This window comes from Ooceraea biroi, chromosome 9, assembly GCF_003672135.1.
Source record: "Ooceraea biroi isolate clonal line C1 chromosome 9, Obir_v5.4, whole genome shotgun sequence".
NCBI classification, from domain to species: domain Eukaryota; kingdom Metazoa; phylum Arthropoda; class Insecta; order Hymenoptera; family Formicidae; genus Ooceraea; species Ooceraea biroi.
Genome location: NC_039514.1, coordinates 14,268,375 through 14,290,827, shown reverse-complemented (window position 1 = coordinate 14,290,827; position 22,453 = coordinate 14,268,375). Strand labels below are relative to the sequence as shown.

The following is a 22,453-nucleotide window of genomic DNA, read 5'->3' as shown; positions in this document are numbered from 1 at the left end:
TCACGAGCAACTATATTCTTGAACTTGAAGAAACTTTAGGGACTTTAATATTTAAGTGTTTTACACATTCGCTAGACTATCTCATTACTTCCAGCCTGTAGACCGACTTAGAAATCCTTCTTGCATCAAACGCAGCTCGTTTGAATGTCTTCTGGATGTGGTCTGACAATTTCTAGACTTCACTTTAAAGCTTGCTTAAATTCGAACACGTCTTCTATAAACGAATGCTATCTCCTTCTCAAAGTAGGATCCTTCCATGACACTATACGCTTAATTCCAACAATGTTCCCTCTGTCGGGAACACAGTTGGAACTCTGCGACTGAATATGTCAGTTAAGATATCGGTCGAAACATTTTACAATTCAACAAGCGCTTGTATTGGCACGTGGAAACAATAGCATGCGCCATTTCTTCTTTTTGCAGATCACAACTTTCGTGATTCTTATAATTTTGTCGCCATTTTGCGGTATTCCATTTCCACCATTGTGGTGTAGAATTATTATCTGAAGGTGCAAAAAATAAATCTCTCTACTTTGCTTTGTTGGGCGCGCTACACGCGTTACACCGCCGCTGTATTATCCCCCGTGACCCAGTCGGGGCGCGCTTAACCGCGCTGCATAAGCTCGACGTCGCTCATCCCCGACATTCCATTCTTTGTTCTCCATATCGAGAGGCATCGTGTCGCGCTTCTGTCCTGTTCCATAGGAAGGCCGATCATGTCGGTTATAGGAACGGTAAAAATATTGCGCGACAGATGGGGGTAAAAGGGAACCGGTGGTACCTCCAGAGAGGAACTGAACATTTTTCTAGCCCTCCTCCAACCCCTCAGTGACGGCAAGCACGCCCATCCTGCTGGTGGAGGGCGCGCGCGCTTTGCAGAAATTGGTGGGGGATAGACGAAGGTTTAGTGGTGGTGGCGGTGGGGGTGGTGGTGGCGGCGGCGGTCTTCGTGGCGACGTCTGACCGATACGGCACCAGTACTACTGTCGCCACTATCACGAACGCAGGCCGTCACGGGACCCACGATCAGTCATGGACATACTGGGTATGTCCTACTCAAAACCAAGCATGCACTACTTAACTGCCTATCGATCCCGTTCGCTCGGTATGCTCCAATTGGCGAAATCGAGACGGTCCTCCGCAAAGGGAATCTTGGGAACTATGTATCTATCGCGGCCGCGTGCTCTAAACGCGAGTGTCAGCTGGACTGGCTTCGACCCCCCTTAATTGTGAGACTTCATCTGCATCAAAGGATTAAGGTATTATAGTTGAAAGGAGAAAAAGTTCGAAGACTGTCGGGACCGTGTTTGTTTCCTTTTTTCCTTTTCTTATGCGAACTTTTTTCGAAGTGTATATGAACAATTTGAGAAACCGATTCTCTCTCTTTCTCTTTGTGTTTCAATATAAAAGTGCATTTGCTAGGTTCAAGTGAATTTATTTTTATTGGTTGCATGTTAGGTAATACATAAATTTCATATTAAATCATGGATAATGGGAAAATGGACAATCTTACATAAGAAGATATTCGCTTAAAAAATAAGAAATTTTTGTCGTTACAAAAATGTTAGCGTTTCTATGATTTAGTAAACGTTGTGGAAATTGTATGCGTTTGCATTAAAAATACTGGAGTATCGATTTGGACAAAATAACACGCGTGTGCGGAGTACATGGGTATAGTTTGCAATTGCGTTTATTTATTCGTGTCAGTCGTCTATTGTTGTTGTTTTTCGCAAAAACATTGATACATTACTACATCTCATTCGGATCTCTATTGTTTTTGTGGAAGAGAAGTCATGTCGTTCGTTTTTAAATTTTTTGATGGAAAGATACGTTTTTTACGTCAGTACTGATGGCTTCCGGATAATCAGAATCAGATACGTTTTTTATAGAAAAGCAGTTGGATCAGTCAAACAGTTTGATTCAACTTTGCGTCAAATTTCACTTTATTGCATTCAGTGGAAACAAATTATTCATCAACTAATAAATCGTTATCTACGATTAGACATTATTATCTTATTATGATATAAACATCAATATTGTTATCTGTATTATATGTAAATTAAGTTAAAAAATTGAAAATATAAAATATATAATTCTTCAGTTTAGTGATGGAAACAGGTCACTGTTTCTTTGCGAAATCACAGTATCTAGTTCTCAAGTAATTTAAAGTTATCCGGTATCCTTATACTCATTACGCAAGAAATGTCTTTATTAGCAAAAAGGCATCATCCCTATTGCGATTACGATCCGATTATCGGCGGTGGAGATTGAAATTTCGCTGTAACTCAATTTGTAATGAAAATCTTCTTCGAGTAACTCAGTCGATAGGTGTCGAGATCGTTCTTGAGATAATTCTCTTCCAGACACCGGAAGCATAATTGAATTTCACGTCATCGACTTAGGAGCGTGTCCGCTCCCAAACAAGCTTGTCCTCTTGAGCTCACCCCCTAATGAGCACCATCTGCCCTTGTATCTCCTCTTCTGCAAGTCTCGCACCTTTACAGGTCGACCTACTTTTTATTTTATCCGCCTTCCAAAGTTGAAAAAAAAAAGATAAATGTTTATGGAGAACCACGGAAGATATTAAGGAATGAAGTATAGCGCCCAATAATCTACTGAGAAATATAATTTATTGATTGTTCATAAAAGAGAGAAAGAGAGAGAATTATTCGTCCTCTTCCTAAAGCACAGAAACTTTTCGATGTTACTTTCGTGTGTTCTCCGGGTTTGTCCTACCCAGGCGATAAAGTCTTGCCAGGAAAAGTAAGAAGTCCGCCGTGAATTTATATTTCTCGACTCTCGAAGGAGTCGTTTAGGAATGGCGCAGCTCTATTATTGTAGACGTATTTTAACGGCCGCATCTCGATCATAGATACATTTTCAACACGGGAGTGAGGAATTCTCTTACTTATCTATGTACGTGCAATTTATTGTTGGAGCTGAATTTTTTGGCTAACACGCGCGATATATTACGTGGTGTCGCGCATTAACTTGAAACGGAATGCTATTGCACGATGCAACGTGTAAAATTGCTGAACGAGTGTCTTCGTTCTCCTCTTTTCGCTTATTCAACAAAGCCGTTCTCACGTAGTCAGCAACAACGCGACCCATGGTGGGATCGCTTACGAACAACGAGCAGCAAGGAGAAACAGCTACGTGTGCAAATATCTGCATGCGATCATACGTGGCCTCTGACAATTACAGTTGCATTTCCTGCATACATGTATCGAAATTTCAATTTATATTAAAGTTTCGGTTATTCGATTATTTCGATTATTCGAAAAATGCTTAATTGACTCCGAATAAAATGAGATTAATTAAATGCAAAAGAGCATTAAAGGATGTATCGTAAATCCATGGAAAATATTATTCTTCTTTTCCAACGGTAAAAGATAGTCCTTATTGGGATAATTCAGTATCAAAGGTGTCAGCATTCACTTGTAACATTAGTCACATGCATACAATTATTTATAAATTATTATACCTCATTCTTCAACTACTGAAGATATTTACGGAAGATAATAACCTTCTCGAGCGTTATGTACGATATTCCTCGATAAATTTGTAATTAATAATATTACCATTACAAACATTTGTCTGCTAGAATCTTTTTCATAAAATCCGCCGTATAATAATTTGCATTATATTATTCACCTTCTGATTGTTCGCGATACCTACCGCAACGTTCAAGACGCGCCGTGACAAGACAAAGGTTAAGCATTACGCGATAACTGCACAAAAGCTAGTAGCCATTGAAATTCTCTCCTCCTCTCGCCTCTCGAGACAATCGCGATCGGCTCACGAAGCGTATCGCAACTTGAAGCGGGCTGTCGTGCGACTCGACAATTTCGCAAAGTAACTTCAGACGTGCGGCATGAACTCGCTGCGATTTAACCACGAGAGAAATTACCTCGCTATTGTACAATCTAAAATGAACTATATTCGCATATCGCACGAATCGATGCGTGCTGCAGCAGCTGCCGCAGCTGCTGTGAAAGAAGGAATCAACGTGATCTTTATGTAAAAGTATCTCTACTTTTTAGCGTGAATCTTGGCACACGTATCGTTTCCTAAAGTTCTTCTGGAGAAGTAAAGAACGTTTACGTTCTTTGTGATGATTCAAACGCGTCCCCTTTAACGTTTACTTAAGCGCGCACCACCACGATCATTAATCTCAACACCCGCGATAAATCTCTCACCGAGCAGAGAAATTCCACGTCAATACCGTAGCAAAAATTCTCTGCGTCGATAAATTGCGGGGAAAAAATTCTGACGAAGGAAAAGCTGGAGTCAGCAGTGAGAGAGGGTGGAATTTCGGGCGGAGAAAGACGAGAGAGAGAGAAAGAGAGAGACAGATACCGGAGAGAGAAGAATCTCTCTGGGTGATATTGGGGAGATTTACATACTGCACGAGACCGGAACAATCAACTTCTAACGCGAGAACCCTCGCTCTCCTTCGCGACACTTCCGTCACGGAGGAAGCACTGATACGACCATTCCAACCCGTACCGGAAATGAGCAACGAGCACCGAGCACACCGAGAACCGATCCTCGAGAACTTTTACTTATGGGCGGTCGCCGAGCGGTGGGACCAAAATTCTAAGTTTTTCGTTAGTTAATGTCAGTTTCTACACAAAGTTCCGACTGGCAAATTTATCTTACTTGAGTGGCTGTGCATCGATCAGAAAAATTCAACATCGAGGCTCTCGATTAGTTATTAGAATTCTGGAAAAGTTAGCTCGTAGTTTGAAAGAGTATCGCTTAATGTTGGTCTTTTGCTAACGTGAATTCACGAAAGTAGAGATCACAATCCCAATCCAGTCTAAACGTAACGCAATGGACACGTCTGATCGAATCAAAATACAACCGCGTTAACGATCGATGCCAACAATCGAAATGAACCGCACCAATAGGAGCAAATTCTGGAGATGCAGTTAATTACGTCAGAGCGGCTTAATCAAGACTACTTGACCTAAGCTCATAGTAACCAGATGCTAGTTATGCTCGAGTACAGCGCACAAACGTGTCAATGAATGCGAGTGTATTAGATTACACTATTCGATCCATTGTTGATAGTTAATCGCGCTCGTGCTTGGTGCAGCTGTTATGACTAACGGTCTATGTAACTTTACCAGAAATTGCAAAATTACAATGCATTAGACATTTGATTCGATTACATTTACATTTCTTTCATTCTTCATATACATTGTATACTCATTGTACAGTGCATTGTATAATCGATAAAAAATATAAAAGTGTACTTATTTCTTGTTTAATCAATTAAGGGCACTAGCTATAGTCGCTCTTGAAGTACTTGCTTGCGAACTCACATACACAGCTACAGGCTATGTTGCCACTCATAAAGCAATTTTGCATGGCATCTTTGTGAAATCGCTCAAAAGTTTCGTAATTTTTATTTCTTTGCAAGCTACTGCAAAGCTTTCGTGAAACAACATAAAAAATTAAAAATTATCACATTATTACACGTATAAGAGTGGTTTCGCCGAGATGTTTTGTGAAATTTCGCATTTAAAACGATCATTCTTTTTATCTCATTATCTTGCTATATTTTACAGACAAAAAAAATCGAAGGTTTCTCATAGTATAATCCAATCCTTCCCCAAAACGGCAACTTTTCACTCTTCGAAATCTCGGAAGGGACAATGCGAACGTGCGGCAATATAATCGTGCAAGCGGGCACGAATCCCGGTTCGGGCAGATTTGCATGCAAATCGGATTTCGCGAAAGGTAAAACCTGGAAACGGTCTTTTTTGAGACCGCGGCCGATTTCGCGAATTATTTCGACGCGCTGGGATTGATACTCCCTCCCTCCCTCCCTCCCTCCCTCCCTCCCTCCCTCCCTCCCTCCCTCCCTCCCTCCCTCCCTCCCTCTCACTCTCTCTCTCTCTCTCTCTCTCTCTCTCTCTCTCTCGATTGCAATTTTGACAAAGAGTGGGAGGATCGAAAAGGACGGAGAAGCATTGTGGATTGACCCTGGGCCGCATCGGATGGGAACAAATTGTTCAAACGTTTTTGCTCATGCATAAAATATGGCATCCATTGTTGAATAATAATGCAAATAGACATCGAACTTGGTGCACATGCGGAGGAAACTGATAGCGCTTTTCATTTGTGCTTAATGCTTGGCAAATATTTTATAGTCTCTCAAGAAATAGATACCGCCATTGGCGAATGGCAAGTGTCCAATTTCCGCGTCGATTTTTACAGTTTGTTGTACGCTGATGCAGAATCCACCTGGCACACTGCAAGGTCAGCGAAAAAAAGAACATACGTCTGCAAGCTTAATTGTTGCATTGCCTGTTCCAATTTAGCATTCTTGCATAAGTAGAGCTTTAATACGTTGCTTAAATAAGCAATCTGCCAATCTGTAAAGCCTGATAAAAACATGCAAAGTGTAAAAGCTCTCGTTGGCCATCCCACAGGTTCAACCCTTTGATGTACGGGACAAATAGAACAAAGGGCGATACATACGGGTGCAAATAAATGAAGTACGTACGTCGAAATTTTTATTCTTTTTATGTCACGTATCAGGTTTGCGCCGATATATAAATGAAATATGTACATCGAAATTTTTATTCTTTTTATGTCACGTACCAGGTTTGCGTCGATATATAGAGTGGTACCAGAAAATTACAGTCGTCCAGTGCATGTGCATTACTTGCACGCTACGTAAAACATCCTTGAGCCGAAGGCGCATATATAAAAGATAGATGCTATCATAGCGTGCTACAAACCGCACATGTACCAAACCTACCAAGCCCGCACGAAGGAAGATAACGAACGCGGATACTTACCTACATGTAGTTGTAAACGCGTACCCTGCACCGCATTATACATCTAGGTTAAAAAAACGCTGTGTTGCTTCACGTCATGCAGTCAGGGCAGAAAATTATTTTCTCCTGGCTAACTCTACCCGTTAGCAGAGATACCTTGTTGATGTGTAATTATAATAAATAAGCTTGCAAAAGTATATGCAAAGAAATATAACGTAACATACATGGAACTTAAATTGTGCTAAATGTGCTTAAAGACTCACGAAAATTTTTTCGGTTGTGCTTTGTGCGGTAAATTTCGCAAAAATGTACAAAGCATTTGCATTATTCCCGGCGCGGGAATTATTGATTTAAGCTAAAATCGTGATGGGCAGATAATATCACTGGACGAAAATTTATTCGCCGAGGGTGGCATTATGCGATCATTGTCGTATCCCTCATTAATCTCTGATAAAATTTGGAACTTACCACGAAAGAAAATCAATGAGTGAGTATAAAGAAGAAACGAGCTCCTATCAATTAAGACACGTACGGTATTTATATTTGTCGAATGAAAAATTGGTCTCACGCGAGGAACGAAGAAACAGATTCGCTGGGTAACTGAATTAGCGTCGTATCATCGTCCACCCGATTTTATCATCGATACCGCGTATACAGGGTACGCTCCGTCTACAATTTTCTGCTTCTCATTCCTCTCATCGAAGCATTCACATGCAAACGAATAATTCGTCCGTTTCAAAAGGTTGTTCAATTTTCTTCTTTTTTCCCCCTCAACGAAGTGGTGAAACAGCCAATACGATCGCGACCCAATGAGAAGCGCGGATGAGGTGACCGGCATCGATACGGCGGCGATTCGTTTGAAATCTCGCCGTAAACTCGTTTCGCCAACATCTGCGCGGTGGTGATTGGACTGCGGATTGTTCGATGAAGCGGCGATTGGCGTTAGCACTCGGTTGGACGAATGAAACGACGAGGGGGTGGGGAGGACACCGATTTTCTCCTTCGCGGCTAGTTATCTTCGTTCGCGCCGAAATAGAGTGGTTTCGTTCTTGCAAAGGCCAGTTAAAATGTAGATTCTATCAGTCGCTTTGAACGAAGAAGACACACTTTGCGTGCCCACACCCCGACTGACGCGCATGCGGCTCTTATACATGAGCTTACGTCTTCAAAGGGAATAGAATTTTAACGAAATTGGGACGTCAATAAAGAATGGAGACGATACGCGACGGACGGCTTCGTGGTTTCCCTGACCCCTTTTCTCAATATTATCGGGCGGTGTTGCCGTGTATCCTGCTATTTTCGACCGGTATTTCCTTCCCCCTCCGCCTCCCCTCGCATTTGTTTATCGCTCACGAGCGACGTTTTAATTTTCCGACTATTTGTAATGGCGGTCGTTACGAATTTGCGGCGCGCGAGAGAGATGCAGATTCAATTAGATACCAATGACTATGCTAGGTAGAGCAGCGAATGTTCGTGACACTGGGCCGCAGGTGTTTCCAACGACCAGTCTCCGTGTTCGGAAATGGTATTTACTACTAGCGATTGGTCGGAATTCACTCGGACGCGAATTACATCGGACGCGTATCGAACAATCGTACTTCTACTATTGATTATCGCCTTCTTCGGGGCTTTCTTCGCTGTCGATGCCGCTTATCCGTGATAATTTGCGTTATTTCAATCAGTTGAAAGAATGGCAAGGATTGTTGAGGTAAAACTAAAATACAACCGCGGTACAAACGGGGTGTCGTCGGGGGGATCGCATCTCTTCACGTTGCAAGCTTGCTATGTTGAAAATAAAGAGCAGCTTGCCCGTCCCGACGAGCTAGAGAATTTCATCACTTACTCGACACTAGAAAGAAGACCTCATGCTCTTCATGCGACTACATAAAAACGTCATTTTAAAGATATGCACTCCTTCTCACTCATCTCTGACATTTAGACGCGGTGTATGAAAATATTTATGAAGCTTTTTTCAGTATTATTTTACATAAACTTTATCTACTTATTTGAAATACATACGATGGATTTAAAGGATTTACAATAGTTTATAATAGTTGGCTGTTTATAGTACTTTAATATGGTGTCCGTAACGGGGGATTGTCAGCCCCGAAGGCACACGTCGTCACACTTGTTATTTCCCACCGGAAACACGGTATGCGTATGTATAACCGTTCTGTTACGACATTAACCCTTTCAGGATTAGGGCTGTGCTACAGAGAAGAGAAAGCATTCATAGACGGAACTTATTTAAATTGAAAATAAGACATTAAGGAAAAACTATAAATTCGCGAAAATTCCGTCCATTGTGGATTATACATCACTCCTGCTAGCGGCGTCATGAAATTCTCGGACAACCGCCGGAGAATTTCATTTTGTCAAATAAAACTTGTCCGTGGACAGTTTTACCGGACGCAGGAGTGAGTGGGGAAAAACCACAGGAATTCCGTTATTAATCTTTTTCAGAGGCATGGAACGCGTTTTAAATCGTCCCGTGCACAATTCTCAAATATGCCGCGTATTTCTACGGTAGTTTTCAGCTTGCCAAAAACTCTTCTAAAACATCTTAAGCTTTTCCTTTCCGCCGTGTTTTCTTTCTAAAGATTCAGTCAGGCAAAGATCCGTGAAACTTTGTAAATATAATAAACTATAAATATGATAATGGAAAATATAGTAATAATAATAAAAAGAAATATAAAATAAAATGGAATAAGTAGGTCATGAAGAGAATAATAAAATTTGCATAAAAGAAGCATTATAGGAAAAATGGATGATACGGGAATAAGTGTTATTATAATGACAAGCCTTTGAAAGTTGATAGCTACATCAGAAAATGCCGCTGCGAGTTCGACCGCAGGTGTTTACGGATTCATGTCTCCTAAGAGTGCGCGGCTAATATTTTCATTCGACTTTAGAACTTATTCTCTTGAAAAACTTAAACGGACGAACTTGCTTTTCGAGACTCTTTGGTGAACTGCGAGGAGAACTTGCTCGTTCTCGAATTTAGTTTTCGCTGTGATTAGATGGAAATGTAACTATCGAAACAGTAAAACCTTTCCAAACTTAACGAGATTTTTTTAGAGCGATTTTATTACTTCTTTAATTATTCTTTTTTTATAAACATAAAGATATACTAATTAAACATCAGGTTTTTCATTTCAGTTTTAGTAGCAAAAGCAATATATTATATATGTAATCTCGTATTATATTTTATTTTATTTTATGTTTTTAATAATTTTAAAAATTTGTACGTAATTTTTCCCATTTTTATTGGTTTTAACTATGCTATTTATTAATTTTTTTATTTCATCTTTTTCAGATTGTAATTAACTTCCCTTTAATCTATTTTTCACAAGCAGTACTTTTTAATATGCTTTTACGACATAGACTTTTATATAAAATAAATCAAATGTCTTTCTGCTGCAAGAAATAAGTCTTTCTGTCTAGACAAAGCGTACGATTTCTAGGGCACTCTGCATAAAACATAGAAATGCAACATACCGTTCGGTTGGTACGTGAAATGTATACCTACTGTGTGTAAATCGATAGTCGCTAATTAATTTATATCATTCAACCGGCATTATCAGTAGTCTATCATTTGTCATTATTACGCTATTGTACTTACTAATTATTTCATTTGTATACTCTATCAATAGAAGAATATTGATTCTAAAGTACATTGCGAATCCGTTTATTTTTTTCTTTGCTCTTTATAGTTAAACTTTTCATCGATGTGTGAAAGAGTGACGAACAATATTGAAAGAAAGACAGATCAGACTTCAAAGTATCTTCCTAATTAAAAAAAAGTAGCGCAAATACGTGAGCACTGAAGAAAGAGATAGGGATGAAGAGGAAAAACGGTGAATTGGCAGCGAGAGATAGAAGTAGTATTAATTTCCTCGAAACGCGGATTCCGCCGCATCATTCTCTGCCTTTTCCGAAATCTTATTCTTTCCTTTGTCTGCTCCATAATGCCCGCAATAACGCAACCAGTTTCGTCACCCGAAAGACGAAACAGTCTTTTATTAAATTCGAGATACCCATGCGAAAAGCAAATTCTTGATTTTCAGGAAATTAAATATATAAATACTGAGTTATTGAATTATATTATTGAATTATATTATATTGAATTAAATTGCATACAGAAAAATCTATAGTATTCTTTTTTTTATTAAATTAGTGGTATGCAGATGTCGTTATTATTATTATAAGCTATATATTATAAATGTCTTTTTTTCATTTTGTAGGAGCGGTAGGTGGTGAAGGTGGTGATGAGGATGACAAGGAGAAGGAGGAAGAGGCTGAGAGAGAGAGGCAGGAAGCAATTAGAGAAGCTGAGGAACGAAGAAAGGAGAAGCACCGCAAAATGGAGGAGGAACGAGAGAAGATGCGACAGGAGATCAGAGACAAGGTTAGTGTATAATAAAAAAAATAATTCTGTTTGGCTAGCGCTATTTTGTGGAGTAATTGGAATCATGTTTCTTCATTTGATATTAATTATTAATATCAAATAGATTTATCAAAATATACGTTTTATATAGTCAACGCTTGAAGCTTTTTACGGTTTTTTGAGTAATATTATTTAAAGGCATTGTCAACCATATTTTTCAATTAATCCCAAGTGGATTTTGTTCCTCACTATAAATATCAGAGTACGAGTCTGAATATCACCACGTGTTTTTCCGCGCTTTCCACGAGAGTCCTCGATTCCATCTGGGTCATGTCAGCGCCGTTGACTCCGTCCTGACAGGACAATACATCAGGATTGATAATGGTGCGATCCAGCGTCCGTTTTGCATCCCTTTCCCTCTCTTTCCTACTCCGTTTTCCTCTTTTCATTCACACGTTTGTTTCCCGCCAAACCGGTGAGTGCTCTGGAAGTTTTTGCGAGATCCCGTTGGCGTACATTGTTCTACCTCGTTTGATCAATGCCTCGACGGATTCTATTCTCTATGTGATTCATCCTGATTGCTTTGTCCTCCAGAAAAATGTCAAGTGGACCATCTAATCGGATCGACTTTAACAGAATTGAGAATTAATATCGGTTTTTCCCTGTGTCGTTGTTAATTTTAATGTAAAAGATAGTTAAAGCAGAAGAAGAACATCAGTAAATTAATTCTTTAATGTCTTTTATAACAGAAAACTGCGCTTCTACTTACGACGAGATGCTAAAACTTACTATAGGTCAGAATTGATAATAAATTTGATAATTTTAGTTTCTGGGTTGGAGTTACGTTTTCTGACACTTTGGTGTTGATGCTTCGCAAACATTTCAGTCCATTTCATCAGGGGAGAAGTAACCTGATATTGAGTTGCTTCTCAGGTGCCTCTATATATAGATGAAAATCTGGCCGCTAAGCGGAGGTAGAAGAGAGCGGAGTGGAAAATTTCGTTATCCATTCAAATTTTAAAAAACCCACTATTTATAGAATCCCTTGGTCCTGTGGTAAAGTCTACACAGGAGAAATCGGGAGCATCGTAAGCATGCGCATAAAAGAACATCAAACTGTCGTCAGACTAAAATCACAGAATAAGTAAGAACTTACTTACTTACTTACTTATACTGTGCTAAAATACACAGTCGGTACTAGCAGAACATAACTGGAAACCGGCCACAAAATCTTATTCGACTGAACTTCATTATTAGCCAAGACTAACACCTGTTTTTCTAGAAAATACAAGGAATCTTTAGAAATTTACAAGCACATCCCAACAATCTTAGACATAGTGGACTCAATATAGCAAGCCATTTTTCCGGGTTTTTAAAATTTTGAACGAACAATGAAATTTTCCCCTTAATATATTTATCAATATCTGGGGACACTGAGGAACAACTTAATGTCAGATTATTTTTCGCTCCTGATGAAGTAAGCTGAAATGTTCAAAACATCGGAACCGAAGTAACAGAAAATGTAGTTTCAATCCGGAAACCAGAATTAATAGTAGTGACCAGCGCGAAATTCTTGATAATAAATTTATTTTTCCTTCACCGATAGTTGGTCAACTGGGCTGGTGAATTTTGCGTGACATTAATTGCAGTGGAAACGCGATTACCGTGCATGTAAATAGAAAATGATATCGTTGAAGAGACCAAATGTATAATTCGACGTTGCGGGACGCAGTTTGATGATTCGCGTGTATGGCGTACCGACCGCACTCAGCTGCAGTTGTAATTCTACATGCGGAAGTGGTCGTCGAGTGGTTAAACGTTGTAACCATTATCACGGCAGTTGCGAACCGAATGTAGAGCGTGTCTTGAATCAACTCGATAGATCGGCAATATGTGGTATGTGTAACGAGTAATCGACCTAGCCAAAACATCAACGAACACTGAAGTGATGATGATACATAAAGAGAACTATAAACCTTCATTGAAAATGTTCGAGCAAGTAATTTGGTGGTCCTGTTTGGATAAACCTTGCAGAACATGGTGGTTTTAAATTATAAATACCAGTTAAAAGTTGGACAGTCGTAATAACGAAGAAATCGCGTTTCAGCGACTTTATTACTTCGCGAAATCCGGATGAAAAAAGAAAATACTCTTTAACGACCATGTTCTGGATTCGTTCATGCTCCTGCGATTTTATTCACGAAGAGAGAGGGTCTCAACGGAATATAATTAACACTAATGGCTGCTTCATCATAAACGAAAGAGCTGCTTAAATCTTTCCTTCTGTCTCAGTAGTAAAAATGTGATTCTTCGAAAACGGAGCGAAAAGATTGAGTCACGGGACCCGCGATCTCTCATGAGAATAGAGTCCACTAGCCTTGCGTACTACTGGAAGAGGCTTTCGCATGGTAATCGCATTGGGTCAGATGAAATCCGATTTTCTGCCTCGACTAATGAACGAAGTGGGACTTTGTTATAGAAAAGTCCCCATGCAATTTAGAAATATTCCCTCCGTTGCGTTATTTAGAAGCTAATCTCGAGGATTCGCTATAGCAGAAACAATTGATTTACTCGCATGTCTGTGCGTATCCAGTATCTTAGGAAAAAATGTGATAAAAAAACCGTAGGATAACGCCATAGAAATAAGAGGATAAAAAGGGATTGATCGAAACTCCATTGATCGGGAAAGTTCGACTCGTATGAGCTTCGCTTATCGATCTAATATCGTTCGTGTTTCTTCAGCTTGGGGAAAATATTACCCGGTGCTACATCTGGTACTTTGTTCTTGCCCCCGATTCCCCCTTCGATTCCGGCTCGCAACTCTTCTGTTCTTCCTCTTCGACGGCATCCCGACGAAAAATTGCCGAAGGAACAACATTATTGCACGTTGTCGTGAGCAATCCCCATCGACATCATCGCCCTCGTTGCAGCACACTGTATTCTATTATGTACTTTATCGAATCGTTCGTCCCCCGTTCCCATTTACGGCTCTTTCACCTTTTCCCGCGTTCCTCTCTCTTAATAAATACCACGGCAGCGATTCGTGAGAAATTCATTAAACGTAAGTGGTCCGACAATTAAACTCATAAATATATATTTTTCTTTCGGCAATATTGAAAGCATGATAAAATATGCAATTAACTGCGCACACGTTTTCGAGGCACTCGTGAATAGTGTTGATTTGGAAATTGCGATGAAATTTTTAGCGCAGGCAGCGTGAAACAATGTGCGATGGCCGCGTCCAGGTTCGCGTTGGCATTTTCAATCGATTGAAAGAATTCGCGTTTACAAATTGCGCGCACGGAATCGGGCACAATCGATTGGCGGTATCGTTTCGCAAAGTGTTGACCTTCAAATCATCGACAGTCGTGCTAAATAAGTACGTTACATGTACAATCAGTGCGAGGAATAGCGCTATAGCGATTCCGAGGAAGGTCAGCTCTAGCGGAATTATTATATTACAGCAACGTGACCGTTCATATAATTCGCACGCTTAATAAGTTACAGGTGTAGAGGTCTTTATTTAAGTAAAGTAGGACATCACGAGTGGCGAGCTCGGCAATTAATCATCACGACGCAATTAAGATCTAGGTAATTGATTGCTCCTGTTAAACATGCGTATCCCGTTAAAGTTCGAAGAATGATCTTCGTGAGAGGAAGAGGAAGCGTCAAGCCACACAGACAGCGGAGGCGAGAAAAAGAGACAACGAGGGAGTGAAATAGGAAGAGAGAAGATTGAACTTAACTGGGGTCAAATTGACTCTAGTAGGGAGTCCCTGCATTCAATATGGCGACTTCCTAATAGAGTCAGGCTGACTCCTTTTAAGACGTTCACCAGACGAGGAACTGTCTCGCGGAAGTACTTAAGAGCGTGCGCTTTAAACGAAGCTAAAACCACTTAATTTACAAAGCGTTAGTTCACTTAATGGCACTGAGACGAAGAGAGATGTCGCAAGAGATCTCTATCTACAGGTTTATGGGAAACAGCGCGATGTCACTTAGAGCGTGATTGATTGGAATTGTCATGTCGTACAAATTGTATCAGTTTATTTCAGAGATAAGGCCTTAGAATTTATATCGCCCATTTAATCAGAAGATATTTGCGTCTTCCACAGAAAATGTAAAATGATTTGAACTCGTATATTTCGATAAGTGAAAAATAGACAATAATTGTCATGAAAGTAGTAGAAGCTGAGGAAACGGCTCAACCGTAACACGATATTCGTCCTATGAACTGTAACCCCGAATCCCCGACAGGACTCTCAGATTTCAATCTTCCCAGTGCGGCGACAAGATGGCAGCGTATCAGATCTTCTATCTATTTATAGCACCGACGAAATTTATGATGCAGACAGGGAGTGTCAAATGATTGCATCCCCCATTTTTTTCTATCTTCTGCAAATCAATAATACTTGTAGGTGTAATAATAACGACGATGACAATTGTAATAACAAACGTTGTAAGTAGTTGGATACTTATAATTTTTAAAACAGTAAAATGTTTGGACAGTAAAATAGTTTTTACTTATTAAAATGTTATTTTGTTTGATATTCTGTATTCTGTATTCAGTTATGATAAGAATATAATAGTAAGAGAAGAGATAGAGATAGATGGAGATTTTTTTTATGTGATTGGATATTTGTAGAATAGTGAAACGAGAGCTGCATGAAAGAACGCAGGTCTCAAAAACGCCGCAGTGCGACTAACTCTGCGGGCTTCATGGAGGCAACGCTGATATCATTACAAGAGTAACGCACAACTTTACGACCCGTATCGTTTATCGATACGATTTATCGATCAACCATCACATTACCAATGATCGTAATTCTTGTACATGTGCGATAGAAAATAGAAATTTTCCACTTTTTATCACCGTAAAAACATTGTATCTGGCTCATATTGATCGCTCTGTTCACTTGGACGCTATTTTTTTCAATTGCCTTTTTTCTATTATTTTAATTGTCCCAGTTTTTTGCACGTCTGTTAGCCAGAAATGTCGTGTGATAAATCGCCGCGCAGGCATAATCCGACGCATAATAATGTTCTCATAATTTCGAGTATGTGAATGGGCAGAAGCACACATGCAGACGCAGATGCAGGAGGCGCACGGATGGACATGTTGCACGTGCATCGAGGAACATTAATTAACGTCAGGATCAGAGCATCAGATTTGATGCTGCCGTGAGGTGCAGTGCTCGTTTATCCTCACGCTATCTGTCTCCTCGACGCAACGCGTATGTACGTTCAGAGATTGAGAGTGAGAGAGAGTGAGAGAGAGAGGGGGGGGGGGCGGGAGGAGAAAGAGTTCGTTTGCTAAATGTGCGATCGGAATAGCAGATATTTATAAAATTAATTATCAAGCGTAAGGTTGTGGAATATATTGGTGATGTTCCTCCGATTCGAATTAATTATAACTATAAGCGAGGTAACGTGTAGCAAGCAGACAATAGCGAAAACCAATAATAAGTTTTACAATGATCGAAACATTATGCGTTTCCTCTCAATAGCGATTTTCCTCGGAAAACTGTGGCCGTTTGTGACATCAAGAATATGTAATATTATTCGTTAACAAATCATTTCGCTGGAAGGTTCCAATAATTAATGAGGCCTTGATCAATGGTGTAATCACGATATACGTATTCCATAGGCAATAATAATACCTATACATACACGATGCGACGATGGCGGTACTTGTACGATGGGTGACATGTACGGCTTGCATCGCAATCGAGCTTATTGTTTGCCACGAGAGTACCAGGAGTACAAAGCGCCGATAATGTGCGCGAGGACTATCATGCTGTCAGATGTAAATTGAATATATTAAAGAGTAAAGTAAAATCAGCCGAATAAGCAGAATAGATCGGTAGCTTCGTGTTGATGTTTGTTTCGGATCGTTTAATTAAATTCCAAAACAGGAGAAGCTCCAGGATTTTCTCTCTTATTACCCTTGATGAGATATTGTTCTTCTTTAATTTGCAGTATAACATAAAAAAACGAGAGGAAGTGCAAGAGATGCCACAGGAAGAGCCTAATCCTCTAATGCGAAAGAAGAAAACGCCAGAGGAATTGGCGGCCGAAGCTGAGGCTGAGGATGAAGATGAGTTCACCAGTATGTAATATTTTTAGATATAAAATATCTCAGATCATCGGCACTTTTCTTGATTTCTTTAAAGTTTTTGTTTAATTGTGAATCAGTCTTTCAATTGTGAATCAGTCATCTTCACGAAAATGCTGAGACATCAATAGGTTTTACCGTTACAATTCATTCAGACTAAAGAACTTTTTGGAGAATCGAAACTATTATCGGATAACAAAAGTCCATTCTTTAGATAATTTCGATGATTAATGCGACAAGAATACTAAAAATTTTTACTTTCCTCTGAGCGGAAATTGACTTGACCTATTTTTGGAATTAAACCGCACGTTCGATTCTGTGATTAACAAAAAACATTGAAGCAATGTAAATTAGCAAATATTAAAAATAGAAATTGATATCTTAAATATATATTTTAATATATGCTTTCGTTTGGATTATTTCAGAATTGAAGAACACGATAGAAACGCAGATGAACGAACTCAAGACGCAACTCGAAAGTAAGTGCAGCCTCCAATGAGCCCATCACATCGCGCGGTTCGCGAGAAAGATGGCGACGACGCCGTACATCGTCGTTAAAATCGCGTCCGCCTTTCGTCCCCTGCTGCCCAAAGGAATACAGAAGGAAGAGATAGCGAAAGAGATAACGAAGCTGCGAGAAAAACGAGGGAAGAACGATACGAGGAGTAGCTATCAGCATCGGGACGCCCTCATCGCGTCGATCAATCGGAGATCGGTTCCAGATCTAACGATCGATTGGTCGATCGTTGCTTGAAACAAAGTGAGCGACGAGAACAATCCGGAAGATTTCCTGAGGATTTCCGAGGGATTTCTAAAGGATTTTTCATTGCCGTCACGCTTGGATGCAACTTCGGAAATCGGAAGTGATCCTGTCGAGGATTCTGTCCTGAAGATTGAAGTTAGAGATGATAAAGAAGAGGAATTATTTCTTTTTTAATTTCTGTCCGTAGAGAAGTGGATCCAAAAGAAGAATTCGGCAAACTCAATAAGAAAGACATGAATCTTATTTGCAAAATTTGGAAACAGATATATAAGTAATATCCTGGCAAAATTAATGGAATTAACGGAAGCAAACTATAATTAAATTTCCATGACAAGCAGAAAAATATCAAAACAAATGGAAATGGAATAATTATCAGAAAGATGAAAGGACTGGAAGTAGAAGAAAATTGCTAAGGAAATATGAAGATCAATTCTTTCGATTCCAAAGATGAGCAACTATAATAGAAATTCTAATGCAGAATCCGTAAACTTAAATGGATATAAACAAGATTCTCGACGGATATCCCGATTCCGCCGCATAGTGCAACGAAGAGATGCAGGCATTGACATTGAGGAAAGATGAAGTCGAAGATCACTAGAAGAATTAACACGATCGATGATCGCCACCTCGGAAAAGCGTGAGATACGCAAAATCAACACACGAATCGGCATGTTTCACGGAAGAGCAGAGAGCAGAAGATTGCATAACCCAATATTGTGAGAAGGAATTGGAAATCTAGAAAAACCTAATTTCATTCAATTCGAAAGCAAACCGTGTGGAAAAAAGAAGATTTCCAGAAGAGCGAGAGGAGAGATGATTGAGATATTGTCGATCGTCGGTAGTGTTCGTGATGATGGGTAAATTCAGGGGTGAAAATGATGCTAACGAAGGAAGAGAGAGAGAGAGAAAACGAGAGAGGAAGAGATGCTGACTCGACCAGAATGTGATTTTTTTATGTAATTGTTGCAGTTAAAACAAAGTGCGAAGTGACGTTGTTTTATATAGGATAATTAGGTGTTCTGTAGAATGTGTTTAGGCATAGTATAGTTTATAACCGATTCATTATCCGGGATAGCCAGTGAAGTATCCTAAGTGTGGATGCCGGTACTGAGTTATTTTCTATCTATAGTTCGCGTCTAGCTATTCTACAGTTACGGAGAATTTTTGGCGCAATTTGGTGGTGAAAGTCAACTTTTGATTATCGTGGGAGCTAATGATTCACCGTTTGAAATCATATCAATATTAACGATTGGTTTATCTAGGTATTTTATAGAATACTCAGTTATTCTATTTTTAGTCTTCGAGATCGATATTACGATTGTCGTATGCAACGGATGTTTCAAACGTGTCAATTGAATCTCGGACAAGGATTATGCACTGCAGCGAAATAATTTCTCGGGGCAAGATAATCTATGAAGTATGCTTGAAAGTTGTTTAGGAAGCCTCCTGAGTTTGAAGCCATCTCTTGTCCAACAACTAATAACATTTTGCGCAAATGTCTTTGAGAAATTGTTATATGGGAACCGTAATATCATCTTTGAAGTCTTACTGCAGTTGTTATACAACCAGTTAGTCAGATGTGCTTATATTAGCCGTCAAACGGGAAACTTTGGAGAGACAGTTGAATGCTTGAACACGGATCTCAAAACTTTCCTGTTAGATGGCCAATTACAGCTTCGATTAGGCCGGTCATACGAAAATTGTATTAGCTCGAATTGCTGTTGCACATGCAATCTGGATTACTAATCTCTGAATTAACTGCTGACTCCTTCTCCGTCGTATTTATAAATTCTTGTTTAGATAGCACTTGTTACGACTTTTTACTGTGGAACCATGGACTGCTAGTTACATACATGAGCTGCTTCTATAAATGTAAAAAGACCAAATTCGATGTTGCGCACAATGGTTGCAGCTCGAACGAACAGTGATCTCAAATACAAGCAATGACAGAATCTATATAGGATTGACGAAGATAACTGCGACAATAGGTCCAAGATGAAAACGGAAATATCTCTGTAAATAAAACTATATCCTTCAAGATGAAATTCTTGATCGCGCGTTACTTCTTAACTGGATTAGAAATTTACTAGTATGTACTAGCAGTCAATGTTTTATGATGAAAAGTTAGGCCCTTCTTAGAATCCAAAATCTAATTACGTTGCAGCGTCATCTGGTCGCGCAGCATACGGCTCTCGAAGCGGATATATGTGTATTTGCAAATATCACGTGCTCGAAAATGCAAGGCGCAGGGCAGAAGTTTATAGCGCCTCTCGCTCTTAATGAATCTTAGTATATTATATACTAAATGTAGATATATATAAATAAGAAAAGACGAAAGAAGCAAAAAAAGAAACATACGTTAGTACGTTAAGTTTTTAAAAAGGATATTTCGGATAGTGGAAAAATAATAAGAGGTAGTTGAGTTATATAGTTGATAGAGATTTGTTCGACTGTTTCGATATATTAAGGGGGAGGGTGGTGATAAAGGAAGAGATATTATTGCTATTATTAGTATTTAGTCAAATCTGAATTTCTAAATCTATTCTGGTATGATTTCTTTTAAAAGGGATGGATTTCTGAATTTATCAGAGGGCAATAATTTTAAGAATGCCCTGTGTCAATAATATACACATGCGAAATACACGTGAAATTTGTATGAGGTGAAAAACTGGGAGCAGATATAAAAAGCGAGAGGGAAAAAAGACGTTTAATATATTATAGAGCCATTTTTGTACGGGAGACGGAGAAACACAAAATGTATTTTCTTATTTTGGACAAAGTAATTAAATTCTGACGCGTCGTAGCGTTTCCTTAATCCTCAAGCATGGCAGGGTAATGATATAATGAATTAGTCATGCGTTCGATTCGTAAACGATAAATAACAAATTGATAATAAAGTGGTAAGTTTGTTTTACTGTTTACTACTGATAGAGTGAAGTCAAAGTCTAATTATTAAAATATCCCATTTATCCATTTTTTTCATTAATTTCTTCTCTTTTACTCTATTTTTCCACTTTACTTAAGTTCGACAATTGAATTTCATGGTAGATTTATTTTATTACATTATTTTATTATATCTTCATGATATAACTTCAAATTAAGTGAAAATAGATTATGTTATCTAATTATCTAGTTAACTTTCTAATAAGTTAAATTTGATAAAGTTTTAAAAAGACTGAAGCTTGAAAACGAAATTATAACACTTGAAAACAAATTACAAGAAAAATAATTGCAGCGTAATTAGACATCACTCTATCAGTTTATCGTTAAAAAAATCGTTATACCATTCTAAAAATATGGTCATTAAATCTGTGTCTATTTTTCTGTGTCTTTCTCTTACACTTTTGAACTATCTTCTATCTTCATTCTATTTTGCTATCAATGTTTCTGCCAGCAATTTCAACGTTTTCCCTTTTATTATTAAACAAATCTCAGACTTGAAAATTCTTGAATTTTTCAATCTTTTGGGGAGTGTTGGATCTCTCATTATTCATGATCTCTTAAATCTAGAAGCCCAGGAATATTTCACACAATGCAAAACTCTAGCAATTAATAATTTTTTCTTTTCTGCTTTTGTAAATGTTTCAAATTGCTAGCCGCACAATTTGCAATCACAAGAGCGGTTGGTAGCCATGCAGGAGGCAGCATCCGAATCTATTTGGACCCAAGTTAAGAGATTTCTGAACCTTTTTCCATTTATATAAAAATCAACTTTTATTATTAAACTTTAATACTTATTATTGTATTTAAACATACACACATAGCAATCTTTTTTCTGAGAAATTTCATAAAATACAAATATAACAAATAAACAAATATAAAAATTAACAACTAATAAAAATTAACTATATAATTCGAGTTGGAAAATGAAAAGAAATATTATTTTTTAACACACAATTTATATGTAAAGGATGCTAATCTTCTAGAGTCTGGGAAGATTCAGATGCTTCTGTCCAAGGGTTAATTATCGTCAAGCAAGCTGCAATATACCGCAAGCGCAAACAGTCAAGGAGGCGTTTAGTTTTCTGCATTTATCCGCATTCTCATCGCAAAAACTCGCGAACTTTCTCTTGCCGTTCGCGGAAACAGTAAAACCGCCTCTGAAGTTCGCGGAATTCAGCAGCGGTCAAAAGTTTCGCAAAAATCGCTGACAACGCGCTACTACCCTTCCTTTTTCCTTCTCAATCTTATCCCTTTCATCTCCACCCTCTCTCTCGGTTTTCAGTGCAGAAAATTCCACCGTTCGATACGACTCCGCAGCTGTTTGCACACGAAAAACAAACCGAAAACTTTTCCTTCAGCATTTGACTTACCCTATTCCCTTTTCAGTCCTACTCGAGAGACGAATGAGGATTTTCATAGACTTAAAGCTCCACCTGAAAATATGATTCGTG

At 38.9% G+C, this 22,453-nt stretch overlaps 1 protein-coding gene across 3 annotated transcripts in view; it reads left to right on the top strand.

Annotated features, from left to right (window-relative positions):
• Window positions 1-21,842, top strand: part of LOC105275986 (complexin) — a 97,395-nt gene extending 75,553 nt beyond the window's left edge. The window contains exons 1-4 of one of the 3 annotated variants that reach the window (XM_011333249.3): window positions 951-1,045; window positions 11,039-11,202; window positions 17,161-17,290; window positions 17,722-21,842. In XM_011333249.3, coding sequence (XP_011331551.1) covers window positions 1,033-1,045; window positions 11,039-11,202; window positions 17,161-17,290; window positions 17,722-17,795 — 381 coding nt within the window. In that variant the 5' untranslated portion in view covers window positions 951-1,032 and the 3' untranslated portion in view covers window positions 17,796-21,842. Of the gene's footprint in view, window positions 1-950; window positions 1,046-1,099; window positions 1,260-11,038; window positions 11,203-17,160; window positions 17,291-17,721 lie in introns of those variants that run through there. The other 2 variants (XM_020030583.2, XM_011333248.3) reach the window with 2 other exon arrangements.
• The last annotated feature ends 611 nt before the right edge of the window (window positions 21,843-22,453 follow it).